We start from the raw sequence: 25,575 nt of genomic DNA, 5'->3' as shown, positions 1-25,575 counted from the left end.
CCACAGTGCCCCGTGGAGCTTGCTCATGGCAGTTGGGGATCTACACAAAGCCCCGCCCCCAGGCCAAACCAGCTGGGCCCGTGGCCCCCACACCTGCAGCCACACAGGCCTCTCCCCTGCACAACACTGGCCCCCAGGCCTCCCGGCATGGGCCTGTGCATCCATGTTCATCAGTTTAATGGCATGTTCTTACATTGGAATAGCAAACGCTGGGGTCTAGGGGCAAATTTGGGTGACACCAGAAGAGGCTCCTCCCCCAAGGGGGCAGGTGGAAGAGAGAGAGAGTGGGGGACAGGGTTGCCAGAGCAAGAGGAACCTGGCATGCCTTGGGGCTCAGCCAGCACTGCAGGGAGCAGTGAAGGCTTCGGCAGTGCCTGCCCAACCCCTGCCCACTAATGGCTGGGCCGTCCAGGCCCCACGAGCTCTCTGAGAGCCAGGAGAGGGACAGAGCCCCAGGGCTTGGGGGAGGATGGGGTGTTCCCAGGCTGGGGACAGGCATGGGGCCCAATGACCCTGGGACCGCACTGAAGCAGTAGGGCCCACTCCATCTGCCTTGGGGGACCCTGGGGAGGAGTCGGCAGCCAGAGCATGTGGGCAGCGTGGACTTGTCCAGAGTCCACACCGTGGTGGGCAGCTGGGCTGCTGGGGGCTGATGGAAGGGTGGATGTGCAGCCTGTGGCCTGAGGCTCTCAGCTTTGGGGTGCTGAGTCAGGAACGGGATCCTGTGCTAGTTCCGGGACAGCGCTGAGAGCGGCGGCCAAGGGCTGGGGAGGCCTGGGTGATGTCCAGCAGGCCACAACTGCTGTTCCCATGGCGTCCACCAGGTAGTGCCAAACGGCCACCTGTTTGCAGGGCCAGCTAGAGGAGGGAGGTGGTCCTCCAGGCTGCCCGAGCGGGCCGGGCACGCCCAGGCTCACACTGGACTCCTGGCCTGCACGCCCTGCCCTGCCAGGCTGAGCGGCTGAAGACATGCTGGAAATGCCGGTTCCCAGGTGTAACGTTAGGTAAAGTGCCACCTATGGTGCCGGTTCAAGTCCCGGCTGCTCCACCTTTGAGCCAGGTCTCTGTTAATGCGCCTGGCAGCAGTGGAGTGCCTGGCCCCTGTGCCCATGTGGGGGACCCAGAAGAAGCTTCTGGCTCCCAGTTTTGGCCCTGCTCAGCACTGGCCATTGGGGCGTTTGGGGAGTGGGCCACTGGAAAGAAGGTTTGTCTGCCTCTGAAAAGAAAAAAAAAGAATGCAGATTTCTGGGCCAGTCCCTGAGCTCCTGAACAGGAACCCAGCAAGGGAGGGAGCTGTGTTGTCAGGGTCCCCCGGGTCAGGGAGCTGGCTGTGTGTTCAGCAACATGGCACCTTGTAAGGAATGCAGAGTCCCAGGCCCCAGTACCTGCATCTTAACTGCCCCCCGGGTGACTCCTGCTGTGGGGCCTCCCCTTCTGGCAACAGGACCCTGGGGGGCGCCTGGGAGCACAGCTGGGGCTGGTATGGGGGGGTGCCTGGGAGCACAGCTGGGGCTGGTATGGGGGGTGCCTGGGAGCACAGCTGGGGCTGGTATGGGTGGCCTGGTGGACCCACTGTGCCCCTACGGGCAGGTGCCTGGGGCCAGCAGGTGTCAGCGTGTCACTCTATCTCCCACCGCCCAGGACATGTCATCATGGACAGGGGGCAGGAAGCTGCTGCAGCGGGTCAGGTGCTGGAGGTGCTCTCCCTGCTCCGGCCCTCTGGGCTGTGAGTTCCTGTACCCGTCCCCTCCGTCTGCCGTCCCCGCTCTGAGCTGAGCCACCAGCCTCCCTCCACAGCCAGGGGTCCTGGTTCCTGACAGCGAGAGCCCAAGCCCCACTCCGTGGGTGGCCACGTGTCTGCCGTGATCATGCTTCTTGCATCACCGGGCAGCGCGTCTGGTCATGGTGGTGGGGACGCGTGGGGACAGGAGACGAGGCTCCCACATCCTCAAAGAGCCCGGGATGGGGGACAGAGTGACCACAGGGACGCCCCCCCTGTACACGGGGTCCCCTGGCTTCCACGGGACAGGAGCACAAGGCTGTCCTACAGAGAGACCGTGAGTCTGGGTGAGTCAGGGTGGGCTGCCAACCTGCTGCTGGCCACCGCTGTCCCCGAGGGCAGGGGACAGAGCCCAGAGTGGCCCTGATGGCTCAGCAGGCATCTGTGGGTAGGCTGCAGGTGTTTCCTGGGGTGGGGGAGAGAGAGAGGGCTCCTTCTGTTGAGCTTGGCCCAACAGGGGCAGCTCCGGGTAGGGCGGAGTGCCAGTCTGGCCCCCGACTCCACATGTGGCTGTACGGTGGATGCCGGCCGGGCTGCAAGTGCCAGCGCTGAGCCCTGTCCAGCAGGCGCGGGAGTGGCCGTGAGCAGTGTTTTTGTCTCACTGGGATGCTGGCTTGGATCCCTGAAGGGCACTGAGGCCCCTGCTTCTCCCATGGGCACGGAATGCGCAGGCGGACAGCAGTGCCGCTTCCTTCCTGTCCCAGCCCTGTATAAAAGAGCAGGCCTCGTGCTGGCCACCACCGGCCGGGCGGACGCCAGCGGGGACCCCAAGAGGTGAGGCTGCGCCTGGGCAGGGGTGAGGGGAGGACAGCCACACGCAGTCCCTTCTGCTGGCTCTGATCTGCCACCCCTGCTGCAGGAGCAGCTGAGCGTTGCTGGAGGGGCCGTGCTGGGGAAGATGCAGGCCTGCGTGCTGTGGGCACTGGCCTTCTGCCTCCTGCTGGGGCCTCCTGCAGGTGAGGGGCTGCCCAGGACGACCCCGGGGATGCCCGGCTGGGACAGGCAGCGGGCAGTCCCAGCTGATGGCCCCTCCCCCACAGGAGCCAAGCCGCTGCGGGAGCCAGAAGGTGGGTGTCTGGGAGTCCCTGCTCTGCCGGAACTGTGGGGAGGAGGAGGACGAGACCTCATGGCTTCCTCTGGAGCAAATACAGGAGCAGAGGGGGCCCTGGCTGGTCTCTGCCCACCCTACAGAGACCCCTGGGCGGCCTGGGGCGTGCTGGGCAGGAGGGGCCCTGGTGACCCCCGACGTCCCCTCTAGACCTGGAGTCCAATCCCATGAAATGGCCTTCCAGGCCAGCGGAGCCCCCACCTGTCCTACACAGGCACCCTATGCTCTCCTGTGTGCCTGGACCCCCTACTCAGCACTGACCCTCAGGGGCTGGGACCTGCCTGTCTTCCAGACCCCTACGCGGAGCCGCCGGCCCTGCCCTACTGGCCCTTTTCTACCTCCGACTTCTGGAACCACGTGCGGCACCTGCAGGAGCAGGGCGCCTACTCCCAGCTCGAGGACCTGGCCCGTACCTTCTTCGCCCACTTCCCGCTGGGCAGCACCCTGGGCTTCCACGTTCCCTACCAGGAGGACTGACTGGCCCCACCCTGGGTCCTGCTGCCCAGTCTGGGGCAAGTGGGGTCCAAGTGACTGGCCAGCCCTGACCTCACCCCCAATAAACTCCCCTGTGGACCAGCACAGTGCAGTGGACTTCCTTTCTGCCTGGGGGCCTGCTTTCACTCCCCGTCACTCCCCTGTCACTCCCACCCCATCACACCCCCTCACTCCTGGTCACTCCCACCCTGTCACTCCCGGTCCCCCGTCACTCCCACCTCCATGCAGGGGGAACCAATGGTTTATGGGGCGGCTTCTCTTGGCCACCAGCAAGTGTCACACTCACTGACGGCTCTGACTTGGTGTCTGCTGAGGAGCTGGATGACCGGCACCTCCAGTGGCACCCCCTCTCCCTGCACCTGGCTCTGTCCCCGGGGCCGCCCTCACCACCCCTGGCTCCCACGCCATCTGGCCCGCTCTGGCGGTCTCTGCACGGACCGCCCCACCTTGTCCAGGGTGGCCCCTGACCACCAAGGAGGCGCTGGCCCTCCTGGATAAGCTGCAGCGAGAAGCCGGGCGCCCCAGGCCCCGCCCAGCCCCGCTGATTGACAGGCGGGTGACTGGAGACCACAGAGTCGCGGTCCTCCGGCGGCTAGACCTGATGGGCAGGCACGGGCGGAAGTGACGCCCGGGCCGGATGTGGGCCTAGAGCTCCCCAGGTCCGAGATGAAGCCGGCGGTGGACGAGATGTTCCCTGAGGGCGCGGGGCCGTACGTGGACCTGGACGAGGTGGGCAGGGCTGTGGGTGGGCCTGGGCGACATGGGCAGGGGGCACGGGGTGTGGGTGTACCTGGACGAGGTGGGCAGGGGGCACGGCGTGTGCGTGAACCTGGATGAGGTGGGCAGGGGGCACGGCGTGTGCGTGGACCTGGACGAGGTGGGCAGGGCTGTGCGTGGACCTGGACGAGGAGGGGAAGGGGGCACGGGGTGTGAGTGGACCTGGACGAGGTGGGCAGGGGGTGTGGGGAATTGCAGGAAGTAAGTTTGTCACCTGCTCCCTGTACCTGTGGCGGGCCTGTCACCTGCTCCCTGCGGGGTCTGTTGCCATGGTGGGTCTTGTTGGCCGTGTCCTGGTGGCTGTGGGCACTGTGGCCGGTTTGCTGCCCACTCTGGCTCACACTGACTGAGCCCTCTTTCCCCGCAGGCAGGAGGCAGCACAGGGCTGCTGATGGACCTGGCGGCCAATGAGAAGGCGGTGCACGCGGACTTCTTCAATGGTGAGGGGCCGGCCTGGGGCTGTCCCAGCCGGCACTGTCCTCCTGCTCTGGCCACAGGGGCAGCTCTGTGGCGGAGTGAGCCTGCTCCAGTGCAGCAGCTGTGGTGGGACGCTCCTGGCTGTTGTCCCCAGCAGGCAGCCTTCGGCTCTGGCCCAGCTGGCAGTTGAGTTTGAGCAGGGCCTGTGTGGCTCTGGACCTCGGCTGGTCAGTGGAGTGAGGTGCCATGGCCCGGCTGTCTCCTGAAGGTCCGCCCTGGACCCTTCGCTGGCTGCACCTGGATTCGGGTGCCCTCGGCAGCTCATAGCCCTGCCCAGCTCCTTCCCGGAATGGAGTGGAGACGTGGGATGCAGCCCGCCCCATGACCTGGTTGCAGCGTGAGGCTTCACTAGCTAGGCAGGCTTGGGGTGCCAGTTCGGATGGTGGGTGCTGCACCTCGGGGCCCCCCAGGCTCCGTCAGCCGTGACGGTGTCCATGACTGCCAGCACAGGCCAGCTGCCATTCAGGATGCCCAGGCCTGTGTCTGTGCCCAGGGGGTGAGTCCTACTTGGCTTGAGTGGGCTTGTCTAGAACCATCTGGGCTGCCCTGGACCCACGGCGGGCGCTGTGGCTGCCTGTCCCCCAGCCATGGTCACCCGTGTATCTGTTCCTTTGCCAGATTTTGAAGATCTCTTTGATGATGATGACATCCAGTGAGCTGTCCAGCAGTCGTGTTCTCCTGCCCTGCTCAGGGCCTGGCTGACCAGGAGAGGGAGGCCTGGCCTAGCTGTCTGTCTGCAGCTTGTCCTGTCTCAATAAAACAACATTTGCATGCAGGGTGACTTGGCAGCTGGTTTCTTGCATTTTTGGGTGGAGAGTGTGGTCTTGGGGTGTTTGTGGGTGGCCCCTGCTGGGGGCCCTGGCTGGGTTGGCACAGCCTGTTGGAGGCAGGTGGTGGGCACCTGTGAGGTGGAGCAGCTGAGCTTGTCGTGCTGTGAAGCCCCATTGTGGGCACCCTATCCCATAGCAGGCCCTGCCCCAGGCCCTGTCTCAGCAGCTGCTGGGGCAGAGGTGGAGTTAAGGCAAGTGGCTGTGTGTGTGTGTGTGTGTGTGTGTCTGCGTCTGTCTTCCCGTATCCGCGGTCACAGAGTTCATGGGAAAGCCGTGCATGAATTTCAAAAGATTTTTCACTTCAAAGATAAGATTAACTTTGTTTTTCTTTTGGAGATTTGTTTATTTTTCTTTGAAATGCAGGTTTAGTGAGAAAGGCAGGAATCTTTCAACTGCTGTTTCACTCCCCAAATGTCTGCAACACCTGGAGCTGAGCCAGTCTGAAGCCAGGAGCCAGGAGCTTCTTTCTGGTCTCCCATGTGGGTGCAGGGTCCCAAGCCCTCCACTGCTTTCCCAGGCCACAAGCAGGGAGCTGGATCAGGACTGGAACAGCTGGGATACAAATCAGTGCCCATATGGGAAGCCAGTGCTGTAGGTGGAGGATTAGCCCACTATGCCAGCAGCCTCTGTGCTTGTTCTTGGTGCCTTGCAGGCTCTGCAGAGACCGCCTGCCCCGAGCTGGCCCTCTGCTGCCCTCCCGTCTCAGGCCATCGGGGACTTGCACCAGGGTGGTGACTGGAACTGCGGCCTTCATCGCCCTTACTCTTCCGCCATCACACTCCTGTGCACGCACCATTGCCCTGGGACGGAGGGTGAGGCTCTCCCGGGGTCTCCACGAGTCTCAAGGCGGAGGGAGCTTCTGGAAGGCTGGGTATGGGAGGGCGGCTGACTCCAGGGCTCAGGCCCCGATTGTCGCAGAGTGATCGCGCTGGACCCAGGGTAGGAAGTGAGGAGAAGTCTTCATTCCCCAAGCTTGGGGACAGCGGCTCTGCGACACGCCAGGAGCCACTGCGCCAGCCGCCAACGTCGGTGTTTAAGTGCTCACCTTCCAGTCACAGCCATGCAGGAGTTTCAGGCAGAAGGGAGTTGCCGGAGTCCCAAGTTTCCCTGTATTTAGCCTGATGGAGCAGCACAGGAGGCAGGAGGGCTGGGTCGCTTTTCGCACTTCAGTTAACGTGAGTGGTGCGAGAGGAGGTAGGAAGGACGGGGTTTCCGCGCCCTGTCTGCTGTCAACCTGACAAGCAGGTGCATGCCACCAGTGGTGGCACCCCATTACACCAATGCCCACCTCTGCCTCAACTTCTGCAGGCTGCACGGCACAGGGCTCGGATCTAGCAGCTCCGTATTTTATCTCTGGGGTCGCACCTTTGAGGGGGTGTGTGTCCGCTGGACCGTGGCCTGCAGCCCATCCCCTTGTCTGGCCTCAAGGAATGAGCATCAGAGTGGATGCACCTGGGTCTCCCCTGCCCCCTGTGGGGATGGGCAGGGGCTGGTGGGTACCGCCATGCAGTGGCAGTCATTTACATGGGGAATAGTTTCTGCTCCATGAAACTTGGCCGCTTACTGCTGGAACAGTGTCCTTAGTGAGGACACCCAGGAGGCAGGTCTTTGTACCCAGAAGTCGCCAGCTGAGGGGGCACTGGGTGTGGCCTATGTGGGAGGTGGCTGAAGAGGGGTGGCCGAGGGGTTGGTCCCGCTGCCCTGAGCTCAGCTCCTGGAGGAAGCATGGCTTACACTGCCCACGTTCATTGCCGGGCAGAGTGGAGATGCCTGTCACCCCCAGCATCTCATGCCCTTGATCGGGGCTCACGGAACTCTGGGAGATGACACTTGGAAAGCATGCCGCGCTGCTAAGAGGGTATCTGCTTGTAGAACCGAGAGCGTGCTGAGCAGAAGTGTGGCTGCTCCCCTGCCCCAGGCCAGCGTGGCCTTCAAGCAGGGCTGCCTGCCTGCCCCAGCGGAGGAGTGCAGGTGACCGGGCGCTTCCACCTGCTGTCCAGGCAGGTGCAGTGTCCACCTGCTTGGCAGTCTGGCCCCAGGGCAGCCTGCTGGGCTCCCCATACAGTGCTCAGGGTGACTGGGTGCTTCCACCTGCTGCCCAGGGAGGTGTTGTGTCCACTCTGGCAGTCCAGCTCCAGGGCTGCCTGTCGGGCCTCACCGCACTGTGCTGGCCAGTTGTCTGGGCAGGGTCTCGGTGATTCTGCCCTATGAGATGTCAGATGCCAATCCGATGTTGAATCACTGTTAAGGGGAATGGAAGTGTCTGGTCCGGTTCCGAGGGGCAGCCATGAGGCTGGGTCCAATGGGTGCTCAAGGGACCAGCTGGCCTCCAGGTAGAGCATTTGGTGAGGTCCATGGTACGTGTCAATGTCAGGTGTGAGTGATGGTGTGTCTGGCACCCCTGGGATATGCCCTGAGGTGCTGGGGGCTGCCCACCCAGTGACCGGGCTCCAGTGCCTGCTGGCCGTATGGTCCAGCCAGGCTGCCGAGGCAGGATGGGCGGCGGAATGGCGAGGGGTCAGATTACCAGCTGCTGTTGTGAGCTAGGCGTGGGAAAGCTGGAATTTCTCCTTGTTCTCAAGCTACAGCTGGCCAGAATTCTACCCTAAGAGACCCCTGACTCAGAGGCCCCACACGTGGGACAGGTCAGGCAAGCAGGCCCCCTGGAGATGGGACAGAGGCAGTGTGAGGTCCCAGGCTGCTCCTGACCTGGCTGCCCTGGATCCAGCACTCTCTGGAGGATTCCATGGTCTGTGCGGCCATGCAGGTCATCAGACCTATGGGTCCTGACCTGTAAATTGCTCTGGAGACAGACTTGGGGCAACGTAGAGCCCAGAAGTCAGTCAGGGTGACACGGGTAATGTGACAGGAGAATGGCAAGGGGGCCAGGCTGCGGCCAAGCACAGCAGCCATCTGATGGCAGCGGTGTCAAGGCCCGCACCCGGCCTGGGCTGTGGGCACGTTTGTAGGCACGCCCGACTCTTCATTCCTGAGTTCTTGTGCCTTGTGGGAACACCTGTGCCCCCTGCCCTCCCCACGTGTGGATGTGCTGACACCTTCCTGGGCCCAGAGCTGTGTAACAAAGGAAGTCCTTCCGGGGATGTGGTGTGCTCCATGAGAGGGAAGTCCTGCAGCCCAGGCCACGAGGGACTGAGTGGACACGGTCATGTACAGAGAATTCTGTTAACGGCACACCAGACTAACAGGTGCAGGACGGCATGCTGCCCGTGCTGGGAGGGGCAGGTGCTGCAAGTGCTGCAGGGATGGAGACCAGAGGTGCGGGAGCCGCTGGTCTGCTGCCACACACGGTGTTTGCTGAGAGTAGAAACAATCCTGCTGAGCAGAGAAATGACTGTGTCCACGCCCCCAGAGCCTGAGCCGGCCGCGAGCTGGACCACGTCCACACCCTCGGAGCCTGAGCTGGCCACGAGCTGGACCACGTCCACGCCCCCAGAGCCTGAGCCGGCCGCGAGCTGGACCACGTTCACGCCCTCAGAGCCTGAGCCGGCCACGAGCTGGACCACGTTCACGCCCTCAGAGCCTGAGCCGGCCGCGAGCTGGACCACGTCCACGCCCCCAGAGCCTGAGCCGGCCGCGAGCTGGACCACGTCCACGCCCCCAGAGCCTGAGCCGGCCGCGAGCTGGACCACGTCCACGCCCCCAGAGCCTGAGCCGGCCGTGAGCTGGACCACGTCCACGCCCCCAGAGCCTGAGCCGGCCGTGAGCTGGACCACGTCCACGCCCCCAGAGCCTGAGCCGGCCGCGAGCTGGACCACGTCCACGCCCCCAGAGCCTGAGCCGGCCGCGAGCTGGACCACGTCCACGCCCCCAGAGCCTGAGCCGGCCGCGAGCTGGACCACGTCCACACCCTCGGAGCCTGAGCTGGCCGTGAGTTGGACCACGTCCACGCCCCCAGAGCCTGAGCCGGCTGCGAGCTGGACCACGTTCACGCCCTCGGAGCCTGAGCTGGCCGCGAGCTGGACCACGTCCATGCCCCCAGAGCCTGAGCCGGCTGTGAGCTCAACCTTGGTATGGAAGGGCTTCTGCAGGGCCTGTGATGCAGAACGTGTTACTGCTGGCTAGTGCCTGTGCACACGTGTGGGGCATACGTTCTAGCTGAGTGGCAGACACACCTCCATAGTCCTGAGTCCATGGGCTCCGATCCCACACCTGTGGCTGGTGGATACCCGTCGTGACAGGTGTGAGGTCAGGCCTGAGCAGGTGGCAGGCCCCAGGCCCACCTGGAGGAGGCACATGTGGATGAGTCCCAGAGGGAGATTGGAGACGGGCCTCAGGAGCGTGATGCTGTCCGGGGGAGGTGGAGGGTGGGTGGCCAGCAGGTGGCCCTCCTGGGTGGGCTCAGGGGTGTCGAGCAGCAGAGGGGGCAGGGGTGACGCTGTGCCTGACCGCGTGGGGGTCTTTCCCTGTCGGTGGCTGGAGCAGAGAGGGCGGATCCAGCCTTTGTGGACAAGGACTTTTGGGGACAGGGTCAGGTTTCACATAGAGTACTCCTCTGCAGGTGGTGTCACCAGTGTCAGCCCTGCCGGGGTCCCATGGACGTGGCTGATGGCCAGTGTCGGCCGAGCCGGGGTCCCATGGACGTGGCTGATGGCCAGTGTCGGCCGAGCCGGGGTCCCATGGATGTGGCTGATGGCCAGTGTCGGCCGAGCCGGGGTCCCATGGATGTGGCTGATGGCCAGTGTCGGCTGAGCCGGGGTCCCATGGATGCGGCTGATGGCCAGCGTCAGCCGTGCCGGGGTCCCCTGGACGTGGCTGGTGGCCAGCGTTGGCCGTGCCAGGGACCCTGGAGGCGGCTGGTGGCCAGCGTCGGCTGGGCCGGGGACCCTGGAAGCGGCTGGTGGCCAGCGTCGGCCGAGCCGGGGTCCCATGGAGGTGGGTGGTGGCCAGCGTCGGCCGAGCCAGGGACCCTGGAGGCGGCTGGTGGCCAGCGTCGGCCGAGCCGGGGTCCCATGGAGGCGGCTGGTGGCCAGCGTCGGCCGAGCCGGGGTCCCATGGAGGTGGGTGGTGGCCAGCGTCGGCTGGGCCGGGGACCCTGGAGGCGGCTGGTGGCCAGCGTCGGCCGAGCCGGGGTCCCATGGAGGCGGCTGGTGGCCAGCTGGTTTCCACCATGCACATTCGTGTTTTCTCCTACATCCTGGCAAGGTGGAGGTGGATTTGTTGCAGGCTGGCGGTGGAGGCGCGCTGCGGGCGGAGATCCAGGCTCCTGCCAGCCAGCGGGCCCTGTGATGTTTTTGTTTTTTCTGTTTGGCTGTTCCATCTTTGACACTGGCTTTGCTGACGCTTGATTATTTCTGTCACTTGGAAATTCGCCTCCGTGTCCCCAGTTGCCCAGAGCAATTCAGTAAACACTGGAAATACTCCGTGCATACTTGCTGAGGCGGGAGAAGCACGGGCAGGCGCACGGAGCCCGTGGAGAGCACAGGCTGAGCTGTGTGTGCCCAGCGTGTTGCTGGCGATCTCAGAGGCCCCAGAGACGCTGCTCAGTGTCCACCCGGAGGTCTCGGGGAGGGGCCAGCTGACCAGAGCTCCCCTGCACAGGTGGACACGCAGGTTCAGATCCCAGCTGTGTCTCTGTGTCTGTGACATGGGGCTGTTAGCATGCAGCCTGTGTTGGCAGACAATACACAAGAAAGGACAACAGCAACACGTTATCTCGAGAAAAGTTTAAAATTTCCGCATAGCGAACGATACTGTTGATATAATCGGTATTTAAAGGAACGCTCAGCTGCATTTATCTGACAAAGGACTCATTCTGTCAGGAACAGTGTCCAGAACTCCATTAAACCAGTGACCAAAAGCGCAGCTGGAGAAAATGTGCAGTCATGCTCTGCTGGCTGGTGTGGCACAGCAGGCAAGACGCTGGTGGGATGTGGACTCCTCGGGCACGGGGCCCGCCGCCCACTCACGGCACGAGCTGTGATGCAGTAGTGAGATTTCTGTCAGTCACGTAGGAGACCTGTGTCCAGTTCCCAGGGTGAGGCTGTGGCACCCACAGCAGGGGCTGTACTGCCTACGACAGGGCTATGGAGCCCGTGGCAGGGGCTGTACTGCGCACGGCTGAGGTTGTGCCATGGCAGGGTCTGTGGTGCCCACAGTGGGGCTGTACTGCCCACGGCTGGGGCTGTGGTGCCATGGCAGAGGCTGTGGTGCCCACAGTGGGCTGTACTGCCCACGGCTGGGGCTGTGGTATCACAATGGGGCTGTACTGTCCACAGGGGGCTAAGGCACCCATGGCAGGGGATGTGGTGCCCATGACAAGGCTGTGCTTACTGCCCATGGCTGGGGCTGTGGTGCCCACGGTAAGACCTCTACTGCCCACAATGGGGTTGTGGTGCCCACGGTGGGGCTGTGACATCCACGCTAGGGGCCATGGTGCCCACAGGCCTCCCACAACCGCAGGGGTTGTGGTTGGATCTTCGTTGGGATCCGAAGCTGCATGAGCGTGCCCTGAGCTCTCTTGGTTTACTTGGAATTTTTTATCAGGCGGGTTGGAAGTCGTGATGGAAACATGCGGTGTCAGGTGGCTGAGTAGATCTGCCTCTCAAATAAAATAAATCTTTTAAAGAACCTGAACAGGGCCCGGCGGCATGGCCTGGAGGCTAAAGTCCTCTCCTTGAACACACCAGGATTCCATATGGGCGCCGGTTCTAATCCTGGCAGCTCCACTTCCCATCCAGCTCCCTGCTTGTGGCCTGGGAAAGCAGTCAAGGATGGTCCAATATTTTGGGACCTTGCACCCACATGGGAGACCCAGAAGACGTTCCTGGTTCCCAGCTTCGGATCAGCGCAGCTTCATTGTGGCTCCCTTGTGGAGTGAATCATCGGATGGAAGATCTTCCCCTCTGTCTCTCTCCTCTCTGTATATCCGACTTTGTAATAATAAAAAATAAATAAATCTTAAAAAAAAGGAACCTGAACAAATTAGATTTTGAAGTATGATGCTCAGTGTAATGAAGGCTGCGTCTGACAGACTTGGCGCTGACATACTGAATGGGGAAATGAGTGATCTACGGCCTGGAACAGAGCAGCTTTTCCGCACACCGTTCTTAACCAAGCGCAGGATTGTAGAAAAATCAGCAAGAGAGAGGAACGGAAGCAAGCCCGCAGGAGGAGAGCCCGCTGAGTTACTTCATAATGACTAGCTAAGCTCAGAGCCTGGACCAAGAGACTATTAAATCTGATAAGTGGGCCCGGCGCGGTGGTGCAAGTGGTTAAGGTCCTCACCTTGCACGCCCGGGATCCCATACGGGTACTGGTTCTAATCCCAGCAGCCCCGCTTCCCTTCCAGCTCCCTGCCTGTGGCCTGGGAAAGCAGTCGAGTACGGCCCAAGGCTTTGGGACCCTGCACCCGCGTGGGAGACCCAGAAGAGGCTCCTGGCTTCGGATCGGCATAGCATCGACCGTTGTGCTCACTTGGGGAGTGAATCATCGGACGGAAGATCTTCCTCTCTGTCTCTCCTCTCTGTATATCCGCCTTTCCAATATAAAAATAATAAAAATAAATCTTAAAAAAAAATCTGATAAGTGAGTTAGGAAAGATTCAGAACAAGACCTCAAAAATCAGTAGCATTTTTATAGATGGTTCATAAGCTTGCTGGGAAAGAAGCTGTGAAAACAATGCCCTCCACCGTGGCTGCCCACAGAGTGACGCCCAAGAGTAAACTGAGGCAGGAAGCAGTGCCCTCCACTGTGGCTGCCCACAGAGTGACGCCCAAGAGTAAACTGAGGCAGGAAGCAGTGCCCTCCACTGTGGCTGCCCACAGAGTGACGCCCACAGTAAGCTGAGGCAGGAAGCAGTGCCCTCCACCACGGCTGCCCACAGAGTGACGCCCACAGTAACCTGAGGCAGGAAGCAGCAAGGCAGCGAAGCGTCAGAGAAACCGAGTGAAGAGCTTCTGTGTCCTGGCTGGGCGGAATTTCTATTGCTAAAATGGCCGTATTACCCAAAAGTGATTTTCAGATTCAGTGCAAAATGGAAAAGGCAAGACATTCCAAACAGAACTAGGAAATAGCAATCAAAACATTGTGTGGAACGCAGAGGACCCCCCAGTAGCCAAAGCAGTATGGCATAAAAACAACAAACCTGGAGGCATCACAAACATTTTCCGGCCTCCTTCAGAGCTGCGGTAAACAGAAGGGCGTGGCAGGGAGGGGCGGAGCAAGCGAACGTGGAATCCACGACAAAATCACACATCTTCAGCTGGTTCTTGAAAAAGGCGCCACAAGTGTACAATGAGGAAAGCAGTGTTTGATCAGTGGTGCTGGGAAGTCGGGGTGTCCCTGCACCTCCGTTTTTTACTGTATGTGAGAAGCAACTCAGAATGGATCAAAGGCCTGAATATTAGAACTAAAATTGAGATGACTAGAAGCAAGGGAAAGCTTGCGATGTGTTGGTGAGACCAACTCGGGGACTGCTGGTATCACGTGACGCTCACCAGCAAATGCTCGCAAGGGAAACCCAACGGCGAAGAGGCCACTTGCAGCAGAAAACGCTGCCAAGCTGCGCGCCTGCCGGAAGACACTGGGAACAGAGAAGTTCAGTGAGTGACATCAAAGCCGACTGATAAGTGAAGAGATCTGATATGACATTTCTCAAAAGAGAAAGACCAACAGCTAACACAGGAACTGAAAAAAGGGAAAAAAATGTCCAGTGTCGCCAGCCCTCGGGAAATGAAATCCAAGCTCTTAGTCCAGTTGGCGTGACCCGAGTAAACATTCCATTCATAAGAAGCACAGGTGAGGGTGTGGAGAAAAGTCACTTGATCTGAGTTCACGTCGGCAGGAATGGCGCCTAGGGAAGCCACTGTGCGGGGAGGAGAAGGTTCCAGCCAACTCTCCCACTTGTGAGTACACACACAAGGAAGTGGAACCAGCCGGGCTAGGGGGTCAGCCCGGGTGCCTGTACAGATGCAGGGGTGAAAAGGTGGACACTCGCTCAGTGGGAGGTTAGCCAGTGCCACAGGATGACACCTGCAGTGCCGTGGATCCGACTGGACAGCCTGGAGTGCAAGAAAGGAAAGAAAAGCACAGGTTCTCCTGAGCAGGAGCCAGGGAGGCTGGGCTGGACACAGGGAGCAGCTGGGCAGGGGAGAGGCTGGTGAGGAAGCTGGGCTGGTCACAGGGAGCAGCTGGGCAGGGGAGAGGCTGGTGAGGAAGCTGGGCTGGTCACAGGGAGCAGCTGGGCAGGGGAGAGGCTGGTGAGGAAGCTGGGGTGGACGCAGGGAGCAGCTGGGCAGGGGAGAGGCTGGTGAGGAAGCTGGGCTGGTCACAGGGAGCAGCTGGGCAGGGGAGAGGCTGGTGAGGAAGCTGGGCTGGTCACAGGGAGCAGCTGGGCAGGGGAGAGGCTGGTGAGGAAGCTGGGGTGGACGCAGGGAGCAGCTGGGCAGGGGAGAGGCTGGTGAGGAAGCTGGGCTGGTCACAGGGAGCAGCTGGGCAGCGGGGAGAGGCTGGTGAGGAAGCTGGAGAACCAGGAGGAAACCTAACACTCCGAGACAGGAGGACTGAGTCCGGGCATTCCAAGCACCAAAATGGGCTGTAGTCACAGTGGCCTACTGTGCGCTCTCGGGGACACCAGGAGCCAGCAGGCTGCAGTCACAGTGGCCTACTGTGCGCTCTCGGGGACACCAGGAGCCAGCAGGCTGCAGTCACAGTGGCCTACTGTGTGCTCTCGGGGACACCAGGAGCCAGCAGGCTGCAGTCACAGTGGCCTACTGTGCGCTCTCGGGGACACCAGGAGCCAGCTGAGAGACTCCAGGCACAGGGAGTGAGGCGGCCATGCCGGGCACCTTGAAATGCCACCTTGTGCTTCACCAATGTGCATGACCGCCGCTGAGCAGCTTGTGCAATGTGAAAGGAATGCATACAGGAAGTCGTCAGGCACATCCAGGCCAGGAAACTCCCAATCTAGTGAGTTTGCAAAATATGCCTGTCTGGGAAAAGAATGTTTGTAGCTGGTTATTTTGAGAGAAAAAATTACATCTGTGAAAGACATTTCCATGACTTAGCGTATTGGGGTGTGCGCCTGGAGGGCGGAGAGGCGTCACGGCCGAGGCTGGCTCCTGGGGAACTGGCGACTTGCTGTGTGACAGCCGCTTCCCACAATTTCTCCTTAGTCTCGACATCTAAGTTGTACCCTTTGAGTTAAATAATTTTCATTGAATGAATTGAAAAGGAAATTAAGAAAAAACTTTCCTGAAGCAAATCGAAAGGAAAAACAGCTTCTCTGGGTCTGTGGACATGTGTGGCGTCCAGCACGGTGTTAGGATGGAAGTGTGTGGGGCCTGTGCAGTGGCTCAACCCCCGTCTGACAGCGCTGGCACCCCACAGCGGCACCGGCTTGTGTCCTGGCTACTCTGACTCCCGCCCAGATCCCTGCCAGTGGCCTAGGAGAGCAGCAGAGCACGGCCCAAAGCCTTGGGAGACCGGAGGAAGCTCCTGGCTCCTGGCTTCTGATCAACTCAGCTCTAGTCCTTACAGTCATTTAGCAAAGGAGCAGAGGATGAAAGACCGACTCTCTCCCCCTCTTGCCATATCTACGTGTTTATCTCCTCTCAGTATATCTGTCTTTCAAATAAAAATGAGTAAACCTTAGAAAAGCGTCAAACAATGGAATGAAGTACTTCAGGAACTTAGGAAAACAAGAACCAGCACCCAGATTAGCAGGAAAAAAGTTTAAACCGAAAGGAACAACCAAACAAAAGCTGTTTATTTGAGAAGACAGACAAAAAAGATAAACTTTCAGTCAGACTAAGGAAAAACAAAAAGTTATCGATAAAATTGAGGTGCAAAGGCAGATACTATCACAGACGCCCCAGAAATAGGCTGTTCTGAGCAGCCGTCTGCCGCAGCTTCAGACACTTCAAGGAGAGGGTAGGTTCCTGCACACACTGCCGGGGCTCAATCGAGAAGACGCAGGAAGTACAGCCTCCTGACACTCGACCGTACTGAAGCTGTGACCACAGCCAGCCATCACAGAAAGGTGCAGGACCCGACACCCGCACCGCCTTCAAGAGGAACCAACCTCAGGACTTCCGGCTCTTGCAAGATATCGAAAGGGCTGCACGCTGCCAAGCTCTACGAAGCCAGCAGCGCTCTGGTCAAAACCGAGCAGACACACAGCTCCAAAAGGGAACCACGGCAGCGTCTGCACTCAGATATGAAACAGTCAACAAACTGGAGCAAGTTGAGCACAGCTCTGCACCGAGCAGCTCAAAACCACTGTGAGTCACAGCTGAGTGTGGAAAAGGGAGCCCTGACTTACCATGCGGCTCCAGCGAGGAGCAGGAGGAACACAGCATCAGAGAGACCCCGTTCCTACATGTCCACTGTCGCCAAAATGAGGAATCAACCAAAGGGTCCACCGTGAGATGAAAGACCAGGAAGTCACGCACACTCACACACACACTGGGGTGTGTTCACCTGGTGAACGACCAAGAAGTGACACACTTACAGACATGTGCACACACAGGCACGCACACACACACACACACACACACTGGAGTGTGTTCATCAGGTGAACGACCAAGAAGTGACACACTTACAGACATGTGCACACACAGGCATACACACACACACACACTCACACACACACACTGGAGTGTGTTCATCAGGTGAACGACCTAGAAGTGACACACAGACATGTGCACACACAGGCACGCACACACACACACACACACACATACACACACTGGGGTGTGTTCACCTGGTGAACGACCAAGAAGTGACACACTTGCAGACATGTGCACACACAGGCATACACACACACTCACACACACACACTGGAGTGTGTTCATCAGGTGAACGACCTAGAAGTGACACACAGACATGTGCACACACAGGCACGCACACACACACACACACTGGAGTGTGTTCATCAGGTGAATGACCAAGAAGTGACACACTTGCAGACATGTGCACACACAGGCACGCACACACACACACACACACGCCACCAGGCACCCAACCCAGAGGTGCACTGGAAGTATCCATGTACATTTTGTTTCTGTAATTTATCACCTGTAATTTATTGCATGTATTCATAGACAATAAAGGGTTCCTGCTATTTTACTTCTAAAACTCCAGTGGTATGCAAAAAAGACAGACTCAAGAAAGGGAGTCACAAGGCGTTTGACAGCAGCCAGCCAGATGCGCGCCGGGAGACACAGCCACCTCAGAGAAGCACCGAGCCGAGCTCCATTTGCATAAGCCACAGATGGGAGGGGCTAAGCTTAACAAGGACCATGGACTAAAGGAAGACATGAAAACCTTGGGATTCTTGCGGTGTTATTCTCTGAACACGCCACGGGACAGAGTCCTCAGGAAGATGACCAACACACTTGCTCAGCGGAGATTTCTCGGGAATGATGGCCATGGAAGCCCTTGAGGGGGTTCATGTGCAAATCCTAAGTGAAATTTTCTGCAGTCAATATAAAAAAGAAAACAATACAGTAGAAATGGTGGGGGAAAGTCATGCTGTCTTCCCATAAGAGCATCCAGTGTCTGCAGATGGGGGAGACTGGACGGTGACGGTGGGCTGGGCTGAGCAGGTAGAACAGGCGGGCTGGGCTGAGCAGAGACTGCGGTTCTTACTGGACAGTGTGTGGGAAGAGATTCATTCTCCTGGGAATGCCGGCCACCTGGCTGATGTGTGGTGGCACGGAAGGAACCCCGGGACCGATGGTGTGCAGGAGCCTGGCTCTGTGCCGTGGCCGGTGCCCCTCATAGAAAGGCCAGTTCATGCGACCACCTGGAGCTCATGCTGAGGAAGACCCCGGCTGCGGCCAGCTGCTCCCGGGGCACGGAGGCCTGGCCTCTTCTGGTCTCTGCTTGATCCTGCCGTGCAGTGTCCGACCCTCTCGTGCTGGCTACATGGAGCAGTTCAGAGACGTGAGGACTGGCCCACACGGACCCTGGGGTTGTGGCGGGGCACAGAGAGGAGCGGGAGGGCACAGCAGCTTTGGAACAAGGTGGCTCCATTTGGAACAAGGAGAGGGGCAGGGGCCTCGCTCTAAGGCCCCCAGATGTGGCCTCTCCTGGCCCCCCCTCTGCCCGCAGCTGCGCACCTGTGCCCCAACCTCCCCAGCGCCTCCTTCACCTCCCGGTTCCGCAGGCTGTAGATGAGGGGGTTGAGCGTGGGGATGACAAGGGTGTAGAAGACGGAGACGGCCTCAGCCTGCTCCGCGGAGCCCACGCCCCCGGGCTGGCCATACACGACAAAGACAGTGCCATAGAACAGGGACACAGTCACCAGGTGCGAGCCGCAGGTGGACATGACCTTGTGCCGCCCTGACCCCGAGCGCATTCCCAGCACGGTCACCACGATGTAGCCGTACGAGACGAGGACGGCCAGCGCGGTGCCCACGATGACGAGGCCGCAGATGGCGAACATGACGCGCTGGTTGAGGGCTGTGTCAGCACAGGCCAGGCGCAGCAGCGGGGGCACATCGCAGAAGAAGTGGTCAATGAGGGTGGACCCGCAGAAGGGCAGCCGGAAGGTGAGGCTGGTCTCCACCAGGGCGTTGAGGCCGCCCCCACAGTAGGCGCCCAGCACCAGGCGGACCTGGGCCAAGCGGCTCATAGCTGCAGGGTAGTGCAGGGGGCTGCAGATGGCCAGGAAGCGGTCATAGGCCATCACGGCCAGGAGCAGAGCCTCCGTGGTGGCCAGCAGCGAGAAGAAGAAGAGCTGGGCGGCGCAGCCGGCAAAGCTGATGGCCTTGGGCGGGGAGAAGGCGCTGGCTAGGGCGCTGGGCGCGATGGCTGAGGAGTAGCACAGGTCCAGCAGGGACAGGTTCTTGAGGAAGAAGTACATGGGGGCGTGCAGGTGGGCGTCCAGGCTGGTGAGTGCCACCATGGTGAAGTTGCCCAGGATGCTCACCACGTACAGGCCCAGCAGCACAGCAAAGAGCAGGGCCTGGGGCTCCAGCCCGCCCCCAAACCCCTGCAGCATGAATGGCCCCCAGGATGCCGTGCTCCAGAGGCTGGCGTTGCTGTGAGGGGGCATGGCCCCGACTGGGCTGGGTGGAGGAGCAGGGCGGGGGCCCTGCCACCCACCAGCCCACAGGCTGCCGGCAGCCCTCTCCTCTTCACAGCTGGGCTCCTCTGGCCTGGAAGGAGAGAGTGAGCCTGGCTGCTTTGGTTCACGGATGTGGGTAGAGCCCTCCACAAGCACAGACTGTGCTGGGGTCTGGGGAGAGGTCCACATCTCCCCCACCCATTCTACTCCCAAGACACCTGCCATCCACCAGAGCTGCTGCTGGTCCTGTCCCTGCCACCCCTGCCGCCCCTCCTCCAGCCTCTCCACACACACACAGCAGGACAGCCCGCCAGGCAGGGGCTGCAGGACTCACTCCTCTGGCTTTGCTGATCCCGGCCTGACGCCGGCGGTGCCCATTGTCCCAACCCCATGTCTGTGGGTGTCTGGAAGGGCCCTCCACGTGTGGATGCAGGTGCAGAGGGACCAGCCCAGCCTCTGGGCTGAGAACAGACAGTGGCCGGGGACTTTCCGGCGCTGGCAGTGCCCTGTTTTTGTACCCTGCCCTGGGCTAGCCAGGCTGAAAGCGATCAGCGCTCTGCACGTCTGCCTTGGTCTGCCTCTCCCTAGATGGGCTCTAGGGACCAGAATGGGCTGCGGCGGTCAGAGACGTGGGGCAGGAGCAGGGCTGTGTGCTGCCCTCTCCTGGGGACACAGTGACCCCCACCCTGCAGGGCTCCTGGGGGTAGGGGGAGGTCATACTGTCCATGCCTGCTGGGCTGGGTCGCCCTCCTTGGCTCAGGCACATGTGAGGGGCCTCTGACCCCAGTGAGTGACGGCCCACGCACGCGTATGGGGTCACTGGTTCCACCCCCACCCCTGGGGTTCTTAGGTTCCCCTGGCAAGGGAGAAGCCTCCGGATGACCAGCAGGTCCGAGGAGCTGCCGGCACCTCTGCTGGCAGCCAAGCTCACTGTTTTGTGAGCTCTCTGCCTCCTGCAGAGACTCAGGGTGGGCCAGGTAGGGGTAGGTAGTGTTTATCTGGGGCCCAGGGGTCTCTCCCAGGGTGGCAAAGCAAGTGCTGACTCTGTTCCCGGGCATGACCTGGAGCTTGTTGGGCTGACCCCGTTAAGCCACCTCTGTATGGGGGCCCTGAGGTTCCAGCCCCGAGCCGTGAGCTGCTGGTGCCTAGCTCTAGCATCTTCCCTATCTCCTGGGCCCTGCCTTGGTCTATGCTGAGTGCCAGCTGTGCTGCAGGGAGCCCTGGGGTCTGTGTGGAGGGTGCGCGTGGGCTTGCTCACCGGTGCCTCCTGGCTGGGTCCTTCAGTTGCACAGGGAGTGAGGTACCTGCATTGTGTTCACTCTGCTGGCAGGTTTTGTGCACTTGGCAGGGCTGGGACCTGGGGCCTCCAATGGCCAATTAGGGGGACCCTAGGCCTGTGCTGCAGGGGGACTCTAGGTCCCTCTGGGTACCCTGCTCTACCCTTGTCCAACTCCACACCCACCAGAGGCTGGGACCGAGGCCAGAAGTCCCTTGGGCGCTGAGGGATGAGCAGGAGGAGGTGTGTGGAGACCTAAGGGTGGGCCTGGTGCCCTGGGAGCTGGCTGTGTGCAACTGCCAGTCTGGGGCACAGGATCTTCCCCTGGACCACCTGCTCCTGCCCTGCCCCCACCCTTGGGCAGAGGAAGCTCCAAGATGGGACAAGCTCCTGCTCGGGGGTCCTGGGTACTATCCCATTGCAGTCCTCCCTGGGAGAAGCCCTCGCCTCAGCTGAGGCATACTACGTTGTCACAGCAACGCAGCCCCATCCCATCCAGGCCTCTGCCTCATCCTTCCTGCAGGTGCTGATCAACTGTGACAGGCAGAGCCCTGTGCTCTTTGGGAAGGAGGGGGGCTGAGCCCTTGGGCCTGGAGCCCAGCCAGGTAGGTGGGAGGGGCATGCCTGCAGCTCTGTCATTTCTGGAAGCATATGCGAGTGTTTGTGGGGTCTGCACTGGGTCTCAGCCACTCAGCTGCTTGAACACACACCTGCCTCCAGTTTCTGTGCTTGGAGGGACTGCTTTGCTCATGCCATGTGAGTGCACATCACATGACATCACACCACATCAGTGCACACCACATGACATCACACCACATCAGTGCACACCACATGACATCACACTATGTGACATCACACCACATGACATCACACCACGTGAGATCATACCACATGACATCACACCATTGAACTCACACCACATGATATCACACCACATGAGTGTACACCATGTGAGATCACACCACGTGCCATCACACCACATTACATCACACCACGTGACATCACACCATGTGAGATCATACCACATGACATCACACCATGTGAACTCACACCACATGAGTGTACACCATGTGAGATCATATCACGTGACATCATACCACATGGCATCACACTATGTGACATCATACCACGTGAGATCACACCACATGACATCACACCACGTGAGATCACACCACATGACATCGCACCATGTGAGATCACACCACATGACATCACACCACGTGAGATCACACCACATGACATCATACCATGTTACATCACACCACATGACATCACACCACATGACATCACACCACGTGAAATCACACCATGTTAGCTCACACCACGTGAGATCACACCACATGAATATACTCCACGTGAGATCACACCACATGACATCACACCATGTGACATCATACCACATGACATTGCACCACGTGACATCACACCACGTGGCATCACACCACGTGAGATCACACCATGTTAGCTCACACCACATGAGATCACACCACATGAATATATTCCATGTGAGATACACCACATGACATCGCACCACGTGACATCACACCACGTGACATCACACCACATGACATCACACCACGTGAGATCACACCATGTTAGCTCACACCACGTGAGATCACACCACATGAATATATTCCACGTGAGATCACACCACATGAGTGCACACCACATGACATCACACCACGTGAGATCATGCCACATTAGCTCACTCTGCAATGCATTCCAGTTTCCTCAGTTTTATTGATATGGTTGGGTGATCCAGGGTGCTGTCTGCCCTGGTGGGTGGGAGGCCCATGAAGAGGGGTAGCCTGTGGCCTCATGTCCTTTGTGCTCTGTTCCCTCCTGTGAGCACCTCCAATGTAAGGGCAGACATGCCAGCGCTCCTGGAGCTCTTGGTATAGCACAGCAGGCCTCTGTGCTGTCAGATGCATGCACTCAGCTTTGTGATGTATTTTTGGGCAACTGGCCCATCACAAGGTATCCCTGTCCCCCTCTCTGAGATCCTGGCCCAACCAGAGGATCCTGTCCTCGTGCTGGGCTCCTGGACCATTAGCAGGCATCGCTGTCCCCCATCAACCTCGTGGCCCATTACCAGGTGACTCTGTCCCCCTGCTGGGCCCCATGGCTCAATAGGTGTCCCAGCCCCCCTGCTGGGCTCCTGGCCCATCACCAGGTGTCCCTGTCCCCTCTCAGGCACCTAGCCCATTACCAGGTGGCCCCTTACCCTCTGCCGGGCTCTTGGCCCATTACCAGGTGTCCCTGTCCCCCTGCTGGGCCCCATGACTCAATAGGTGTCCCCGTCCTCATGGCTGGGCTCCTGGCCCATCACCAGGTGTCCTCGTCCCCATTGCTGGGCTCCTGGCCCATCACCAGGTGTCCCTGTCACCCTCTGAGCTCCTGGCCCGTTACCAGGTGTCCCTCTCCCCGTTGCCAGGCCCTTGGCCTATCACCAGGTGTCGCCTTATCCCCTGCTGGGCTCCTGGCCCATTACCAGGTGTCCCAGCCCCCCTGCTGGGCTCCCTGTCCTGTGTGTAGCACTGATGACTGACGTAGCTGCTCAAGTCTGCTTTCCCTGTTGCTGGGGTCCGTGCAGTAGATGTGGGGGACATGAAGGGGTGAAGAGTGTTCCATTGCAGGCAGGGCCGCAAGGAATTTCCCGCTGTTCACCCGGCGGATGTCTCTACAACCACCTGAATGCAGCTCCACCTTCTTTTGCATGGACACTGGACCACCCTGCGGAAGAATTCTAATCCATCCTGACATTTGCTACTGCGAGGTTAACCTTTTGCTCAGCCTGAACTTGGAGGTCAATGTCTTGCAAATGGGGCCTTTTGTCATTCCTATTATCTTAACTGTCCCCATTGAACCTATGCTAATCAAGGGATCTGTATTTAGGCTTTCATTCTTTCCTTGACCTTTAAGTTCTCCTTTTCTTTGTGATACAAGATTGAGTTGTAGGATAAGAATCCTAGCAGGAACTTCTATTGTTTCTAAGTAAAACTAATGGCAGAATTATCCTTAGAAATATCCATTTGTTCATGACGTAAAAAGTCTGAGTCAGAATTTGACTGATTTTGTATAAATAAAGCGGACAGCTTTCCCGCATTGTCCATTATGATCATGAAATCCTAGTGGTCCGTCTTTTTCTTTCCTCTTTACGCCTCATCCACGCACCCTTCTCGAGTTCCGAACTCAGCTGGAGCTGGACTCCGGCACCCTGTGAACTACTAACTGTCCGTATATAGTTTTCTAGTCTCCAGGTTTTAACTTCTGTATGTGCACAGAATTTTTAAAAAGATTTATTTATTTTACCTGAAAGTGAGTTATAGAGAGGGGCAGGGAAAGAGAGAGAGAGAGATATCTTTCATCCACTGGTTCACTTCTCAAATGGCCAGGAGCCAGGAACTTCGGGGTCTCCCACATGGGTCCAGGGACCCAAGGACTTGGCTCTCCTCCACTGCTTTTCCAGGTCTTAAACAGGGAGTATGTTGGAAATGGAACAGCTGGCGTACAAGCTGGCAGCAGCATGAGCTGCCGGCGCCACAGCCGGAGGGCCTGGCTGATTCGCTGCTGCACCAGCCCCTCAATCACATTTTCTAAAATTGTAGCCTGTTATCACCCTAGCTAATCGGAACACCTCTGCCCTGCGTAAGTCAGGAGCCAGGAGCTTCTTCTCTTTGGGTGCAGGGGCCCAAGGACTTGGCGCCATCTGCTGCTGCTTTCCCAGGTGCATGGGCTGGGAGCCAGGACCCAAACTGGTACCCATGGGAATGCTGGTGTTACAGATGGTGGCTTTGCCTGCCACTCGGTGACACTTGCCCCAGGACATAGATTGTTTTTAAATTCAAAAAGCACATTCACAGTTTGGATTTCAACAGATTTCAATGGACTGACCATAGGTAGAAGATCAAGGCATTGTGTAAGATGAATGACAATCAAAACAATGCCAAAAAACCACCTTGTGTCCACGTCAAGAGAAGCCAACAGGCTTGCATTTCCACGGGTCAGCAACCCCGGCACCAGAGGCCAGTATTCACCAGGGAAATGGAAGAGGCAGAAGAGAGGTGCTGTATAGCAGGCTGATGAGTCGAGAAGAGGGGCGAAGGAAGGAGATGCTGATGCTGTTGGACAAGAGGATGGCTCTGGGGACCCCAAAAACAGGCAGGGCTCCTGAGGACCATGGCCAGCGTCTGCACCTAGGGCTCCAGAGAGAGAGTCTGTAGCTGGAGCACAACAACCAGCGTCTGTCCCTGAGGGACCATGGCTGGTGTCTGTCCCCAGGGACCATGGCCAGTGTCTGTCCCTGAGGGACCATGGCTGGTGTCTGTCCCCCAGGGACCATGGCCAGTGTCTGTTTTTGTGGACTTGAAGCTTCAGGAAAGTTGATGGCTTACAACAAAAATGTAACTTTGCGAACTGACCTGAGAAGGAATAGAACACCATGTGGGCGCCGGTTCTAATCCTGGTGGCTCCCGTTTCCATCCAGCTCCCTGCTGTGGCCTGGGAAAGCAGGAGAAGATGGCCCAAGGCCTTGGGACCCTGCACCTGTGTGGGAGACCTGAAAGCTCCTGGCTCAGCTCTGGCTGATGCAGCCCTCTGGGGAGTGAACCAGGAGATGGAAGCTCTCTCTGCTTCTCCATTTTGCTTTCTTCGTTTATTTTATTTATTTATTTATTTTTTGGCGATTTGCTCACTTTTATTGGAAAGGAAAGTTTACTGAGAGAAACAAATGCAGAATGAAAGATCTTGGTGCGCTGGTTCACTCCCCAGGTGTCCACAGTGGCCAGAGCTGAGCTGAGG

At 59.2% G+C, this 25,575-nt stretch overlaps 2 protein-coding genes across 2 annotated transcripts; both read left to right on the top strand.

Moving 5' to 3' along the window:
* Positions 1-2,678: 2,678 nt before the first annotated feature.
* Positions 2,679-3,365, top strand: OTOS (otospiralin). The gene is made up of 3 exons (XM_040972486.1): positions 2,679-2,736; positions 2,821-2,847; positions 3,181-3,365. Exons 1-3 carry the CDS (start codon positions 2,679-2,681, stop codon positions 3,363-3,365), a joined length of 270 nt encoding a protein of 89 aa, XP_040828420.1.
* A 654-nt stretch (positions 3,366-4,019) lies between these two features.
* Positions 4,020-5,418, top strand: COPS9 (COP9 signalosome subunit 9). The gene is made up of 3 exons (XM_040972485.1): positions 4,020-4,112; positions 4,528-4,600; positions 5,256-5,418. The coding sequence occupies exons 1-3, from the start codon at positions 4,050-4,052 to the stop codon at positions 5,291-5,293; spliced, it is 174 nt and encodes a 57-aa protein (XP_040828419.1). The 5' UTR covers positions 4,020-4,049; the 3' UTR covers positions 5,294-5,418.
* The last annotated feature ends 20,157 nt before the right edge of the window (positions 5,419-25,575 follow it).

The sequence above is a fragment of the Ochotona curzoniae genome, unplaced genomic scaffold (assembly GCF_017591425.1).
Source record: "Ochotona curzoniae isolate NIBS_2020 unplaced genomic scaffold, NIBS_Ocur_1.0 contig_2294, whole genome shotgun sequence".
Taxonomy (NCBI): Eukaryota; Metazoa; Chordata; class Mammalia; order Lagomorpha; family Ochotonidae; genus Ochotona; species Ochotona curzoniae.
This window is presented reverse-complemented; position numbering and strand designations above follow the sequence as displayed.

What these genes read in the sequence shown, in the direction of transcription:
- OTOS (XM_040972486.1), top strand. Translation starts at nt 2,679, where the DNA reads ATGCAGGCCTGCGTGCTGTGGGCACTGGCCTTCTGCCTCCTGCTGGGG. An exon ending in CCTGCTGGGGCCTCCTGCAG is followed by an intron (nt 2,737 to 2,820) that starts GTGAGGGGCTGC and finishes CCTCCCCCACAG; the next exon opens with GAGCCAAGCCGCTGCGGGAG. An exon ending in GCCGCTGCGGGAGCCAGAAG is followed by an intron (nt 2,848 to 3,180) that starts GTGGGTGTCTGG and finishes CCTGTCTTCCAG; the next exon opens with ACCCCTACGCGGAGCCGCCG.
- COPS9 (XM_040972485.1), top strand. Translation starts at nt 4,050, where the DNA reads ATGAAGCCGGCGGTGGACGAGATGTTCCCTGAGGGCGCGGGGCCGTAC. An exon ending in CGTACGTGGACCTGGACGAG is followed by an intron (nt 4,113 to 4,527) that starts GTGGGCAGGGCT and finishes CTTTCCCCGCAG; the next exon opens with GCAGGAGGCAGCACAGGGCT. An exon ending in GCACGCGGACTTCTTCAATG is followed by an intron (nt 4,601 to 5,255) that starts GTGAGGGGCCGG and finishes TTCCTTTGCCAG; the next exon opens with ATTTTGAAGATCTCTTTGAT.